General features: G+C 34.0%; 1 protein-coding gene across 1 annotated transcript in view; it reads right to left on the reverse strand.

The window, feature by feature from the left end:
- Positions 1-6: 6 nt before the first annotated feature.
- The window catches only part of LOC106873990 (beta-1,3-galactosyl-O-glycosyl-glycoprotein beta-1,6-N-acetylglucosaminyltransferase), a 142,760-nt gene continuing 136,554 nt past the window's right edge, over positions 7-6,212 (reverse strand). Inside the window, exons 3-4 of the mRNA XM_052967795.1 lie at positions 2,637-2,863; positions 7-1,251 (exon numbers count right to left, since the gene is read on the reverse strand). Of these exons, the coding sequence (XP_052823755.1) occupies positions 938-1,251; positions 2,637-2,863 (541 nt within the window). The 3' untranslated portion in view covers positions 7-937. The remainder of the gene's footprint in view (positions 1,252-2,636; positions 2,864-6,212) is intronic.

The raw sequence follows: 6,212 nt of genomic DNA on the forward strand, positions 1-6,212 counted from the left end.
TAGATAGATAGATAGATAGATAGATAGATAGATAGATAGATAGATAGATAGGTAGGTAGGTAGGTAGGTAGATAGATAGATTTGTGAGTAACGCTTTCGCGTTTGAAGCTGTTGAATTTGTTTCACATTATATATAAGATTTATTTTCTAAATCATTCGACACGAGCTGGAGTCATTCAGTTTAATTTTTGTATTTGTCTAATAATGCTTAATGAAACAGTTCGAAGTTTTCTAAATTATATAACAGTGTTTCTACTTTCCTGCTTTAGCAGCGCCTCTACTTAGTTGTTCTGTTTGTCATTCGCATTTAAAAGTTCATCCTGCTCACTTCATGATTAACTAATCTTATCATACACATAATAAAATGCGATGTGTTTCACATCGATCTCGCCGGTTGGGGGAAATTAATACATCAAACGGACACCCCCACCCACCCGAACTTGCTGGCCTTTCATCCTTTCGGAATCGATAAAGTAAGTACCAGTTGCATATGAGGGTCGCTGTAATTGATTAAACTCCCCATCCCTGAACTTACTGGCCTTGTGCCAAAACTTGAAATCAATATCAACGGAACGGTTCCGTCGTGGTTGATTTTGCCTTTCATCATTTCAGAGTCGATAAGTATCAGTTTTGCACTGGAGTCCATGTAATCGACTTACCCCACCCCAGAAATGGCTGGCCGTGTGCCAATGTTTGAAATCAATATCTATGTAACGATTCCGCCGAGGCTTTTCATCCTTTCAGAGCCCATAAGATAACTACTAGTTGAGCACTAGGATCGATGTAATCGACTTAAATCCTTCGAACTTGCTGTCCTGCCAAAATTTGAAATCCATATTTACGTAACAGTCGGCAGACAATGAAGAAGTTAGGTTGTAAGGGCGAGAAAGATAAATAACCATACAATACAAAATAAACTTTCATATAGACTGAAATTTCAAATTTTATTTTTAACAAAACTCAAATTTTCATAAAATGAAGTATTAAATTTCTTTTTGTACAGGTAATAATCTCTGGTCTTGTTAAAGTGCCAGTCTTCAAGGCACTTTTGAAGTAATGGATTGTATTGTAAATGGAATTTATTAGCAAATAGTGCTGGTGTAGTAGTTAACTTTGGTAAATCTCCAAGAGCGAATAAACACACACTTCTTAAAAATTTCCCCTTACAAATTGAGGGAAAAGGTATTTCACTATTTTCCCAGATTTTGTATCTCGCAAAATATGGCTTATCGGGTCCAGTCTCTGGAATGCCTATTAAAACAAAGAAAGAAAAGCTAATTAATTAATTAATTAACTAATTAATTAATCAATCAATCAATCAATCAATTATCATCACAATTAGAAATAACAACCAACTATTACATAAACAAATAGTAAATTATTCAATGTAATGAATGAAGCACTTGTATGATTTAAAATTAGACCAATACTAAAGAGTCCGCCCCACCTATTGAAAAGCATTAGCTTAACGATTAATTATTTCTTAAAGCCACTTTGTAGTAAGAGTTGTCTCTATGACACTTTTCAGGGCCTCCAACACTTTTATGCTAGATGTAAACACTAAACATAGCAAAGACTGCATTATAAAAACCGACTCTTTAGTGGCTGAAAATACTTCAGCACCTTATCAACTACTAATCCTCTATCAAGCTTAGGTGAGATCCACAATGGAGAATTGCTGCTACACATAAAAACTATACAGGGTACATCCAAAGAAGGCCATCCGACTGATTACCATAAAGTCAGTCATCCATATACTTGCAGAATCCTACTGGATGGACTATTCCTGTGATCCGAAGGTTTAACTTAATAACATTGATCGAACTTAAGAATTACAGAAAGGTTTCACGTGTATGATAAATACTCCACCACTTCACACGCTATTTCAATGAGTGTGCTATTACTTTGATAGAACAACCGGTCGATCTGCTAGACGCTTATATGCCTAACAGCTTGGAGAGAAATGCGTACCGCCAAGCTAACTGTCCCATCATACATTCGTGATGATGACAGCCACACCAGAATCTATACTGAATCGTCGCCACTCGGGTTAACACCAAAGAGTGAACAGGGCTCATTTTTGCCGACTCATAGAAGGCTGTGAACGACCGACAGAAGTGGCAGGGTCTAGCTGCGATGTCTCAATGAATTCTCCGACGACCATATGGTCAAGGGATACGAAAAGAGGAAGAGTACATTTAATGATATTAAGTTTATTTATTTGTAGCGACAAACGTAATCTGCATCCAATAAACAAGATGATCTATGAGCTTCTCTGGAGTCGAGGGACTTGCAACAATAACACCTTATTCCGCCACATATATCAAAGCAAGCTTGAGTAGACTATGCTTTGCTGATGAAGTTCATTCATGCTAGAACAACTCCATGGTTGTCTTCTTATTTGCATGCAACGATTATATTATCTGCACAGCGTTCAAATCATTTTTGAGAGATAAATACAGGTGCAGGCAAGGTTGTGTGGATACCAATTTCGCTTCATAATCAAATAATTTAGGTTCTACTCCACCATAAGTGAAAACTTATAAAAACTTAGACACAGATGACAGGTAGAGGGGAACCTAACATATCCATTACTTTATTGGGTAAAGGGAATATTTATAAAAATTAATTTTTACCTGTGTAGGATCCAGGTACTTTAAGATGGGGATTATGATTGAGCGTGGCGAAATATGTTTCGTCTGGTATTAAGACAGTCTTCGTCCACTCAAGTAGATCTTTAGCCACAGGAGAATTCACAGCATAATCAACAAAACCTCTTTGAAGTATAACATGAACGCTCCCTTTTATTGGTTTAATGCCGTGAGGTGGTGGGCCAGACTTTGCCCATCTATGTTTGTTAGCTCTAGTTTCAAAATAAATTAAAAGTTGAATGATACAATAAAAAGAAAAAGATTTATATAGCGACATGGCAAAACAATGAAGATAGTAAATAAAGAAGTGACAAAAAGAACACACAGTTACTGTCATTGAAAGGAACATTAGGCAAAATTTTGGAATGTTCAGTATAATTTCATGGTTGGCTGATAGATCGGCCCTGTTAAATAATGGCAATAATTTTAATTTTTATATCACCCATGATTTGAAATTTTCTCTGTGTGCATCAATACATGCCATAATGCCATAGGCATGGCTGTATGGTAAGAAGTTTGCTCCCCAATCATATGGTTTTGGGTTCAGTCTCACTGTGTGACACGTTACCTAGTACGACATCTAGCTTGATTTCAAATCGGTAAGGTGTAATCTCAGGAAAAGTGGACTACTATTACTAGCACATTCACAGACCGTAGTGGCTTGGACTGGCTTTAATTGAGAAGACCTATGATCAAAAACGTTTCGGTGGAGACACTATCTTTTTCAGACATACTATAGCTAGTACTTTATTGTCAGTGTATCTGTCCTTTTTGAAGATGGTACAATATAATTTGCAGATCTGGCTGCTATCTCTAACATATCGACTATTTCGGTTGATATGTTTTTGCTCTGAATTAAAACCATCGGTTCTGAGAAATTGCTTATTTACGCATTAAAATGGGAAATGTCCTTCATGGTATACCAAGGTTCCCTGGAACCCTACGATTGTAAGATGATCGCTCGGAATTTCACGAGAAACAGTAACATAAGTTTATTATTTGCAAGAGCATTTGTGTCTCATTTTTTTTTTTTTTGCACAAATGTTGATAGTGAAATCTAAAATAAATGTAAACATTATTCATTGATTTAAACTCGCTTTATACTTTTCAATAAAATATATTTCTTTGTTAATTCTTTTTGTTCGTTTATATTTTCCGTCCATTACTATAAAAAGATTCTCGTGCAACGATCTAGATGCTCGCTGAGTAGAATTTTTTTTGTGTCTGCGAATCGTCATATATTTTCTAAGATTCAGCCTGAGTGGCCAATGCAATCCTTACATCTACAGCATGTTATTGCAAAAATTAAGTTTTCTGATAGCACGTGAAATTATTTTTATTTTGGAATTTTGTCCATTTTTGAAACGGAACCTTGAACGTTTGGATATATTAATACAGATTCCATAATTTGGTCTTCTACATTTTGTGATTATCAGATTTGATACAATGCAAGCAGGTAATTGGGCATTTGTTAATAGTTTCTTTATTGATTTTGGCTTTTTTCTTTCTTTACTTTTCTTTTCTTTTTTTTTTTTTTTTTTTTTTTTTTTTGCTTTTAATCCTTTGGGGACAGAACCTCGTTTGGAGTTTTAGTGCCAAGAAGACTAAACCCTTTTCACAAGCCCTTCAGAGGGCATGCACTTATTTTCCAATAACAATTATAAGAAATAAAGAAATGACTTTACATGTATAAACGTATATTCGACCTCTTGGCTGATAGATTGGCCTTGTCATCTACTATGGGTTAATTATCTTTTGGTTTTCTAATATTCTTCTCATTTAAGGTCACATTTTAAAATTAGTAAAATTTGATTAATTATATTAAAGGTCTCACTATTCACAGTTATTTGTTGACATGTAAGGCTAAACATTTGTTTCTATTTTGCTTTTTACAGTTCTTTTTATTACTGATGTCAATTGCTTCTGCAGTTGTCAATTAATTGATGGTATGTAACATCTTCCAATCAAAATAACTTCTCGTTTCTTTTGGGTGTTTGATATTTTGGTACATGTTCTTGTAGCTAGATTGAATGGAGTGTTGAATCTTGTATTTTGGATGGTATGAATTAAAATGTAAATATTGCCTCGAATCATCTAGTTTATAATATATAACTATCTCGATCCTTTTTATAACCAATATCACTAAAAAGAATAATTTATCCTTGCTGTACGCCACAGTAAACTGGATGTTATTCTTAATACAATGTATGAGTGTTACAAATTCTGAAAATCAACCTAAACTTTTTTCCATATGGTAAAACAACTTTCTAATATTTTTTTCGATATTGCATCAAGTAATTGTAAAAATTTTTATATTTCGTGCGCGAGCAGGATGCCGAAGAACAAGAAGCCGAAGCCAAGAAGCCGAACGGACACAATGCCGAACGGCCATAAAGCCTAACGGACACAATGCCGAACGGACATAAAGCCGAATAGGCACAGTGCTGAACGGACATACTGTAAATCCAGTAAAGAAACCTATTTAAAATGTGGTTTTATGTATCTATTTTTACTACATTTTAGTCTGTCAAATGGTCATATTGTAGGAATAAAATGATTATCATATATCCTAATTTTCGTATGTCTTTTCGGTTTCTTGTCTTTTCGGCTTTATGTCCATTCGGCATTGTGTCCGTTCGTCTTCTTGGTTTCGGTTTCTTGTCCTTCGGCCAAAAGTGCATTCGGCATGCCGTCTGTGTACCTTATATTTTGCTACTTTTTAAATATATTTTTATCTAAAGGGACCGCTTTATTAAATTTACACATGTTAGAACTATCTTGCTTCCTGTTGTTGTTCTAAATTTTTGCTCGTATATTGCTTAGTTAAATTTTTAAAAGCTGTTTTATAGAATAAATTGAAGTCCTTGAATGAAAAATTCTTTTCCTTTACGGTTTGTGACGATATTTATTAAGCCAAAAATGTATTGCTTCCATTTCACATTTATGTGGTACATTTGTATATCGGTAAACCTCATGAAATAAAACAGTTAAAGATTTTTCATTCGCGAATATGGAAGGTGATTTAACATATTCAAGCAATCTCTTATGTATCTCTGTATATGTTTCAAACATGATTTTAGTAATAAGTCCAAGAAATTACTCAATCGATGCATTTCACAAGACGTACCTACTATTATCTTCTTAATATTTAGTCATTTCGGCGAAGAACATTTAAACAACGAGACGACGATTCTTTACTGGCAACTTTTGTAATCTTTTGTAATCTTTCGATGATCCAGAAAAATTACTTCTTTTAGAATTGGTTCAAGAGTCGCGTTCTTTATTAGTTAATATATAATCTGCCATGGACGTTATGTTTTATATTGTCTTTTGCTGATTATAGTTGTTGATTTTTTCATAACTGTTGTTTTCAAGAACGGATAATGTGAGATTTTTATGGTAATCTATATCCATTAAAACTATATGGCTTCCCCTATCGGTTTCTTTTATCAATTTTGAATCGGTTTTTACTGTTTGTTATATTCTCATTCTGTAATGCTAATAGAAGCTCGTATTGAAAATACGATATATATATATATATATATATATATATATTATATA

Source organism: Octopus bimaculoides, chromosome 5, assembly GCF_001194135.2.
Source record: "Octopus bimaculoides isolate UCB-OBI-ISO-001 chromosome 5, ASM119413v2, whole genome shotgun sequence".
NCBI lineage: Eukaryota > Metazoa > Mollusca > Cephalopoda > Octopoda > Octopodidae > Octopus > Octopus bimaculoides.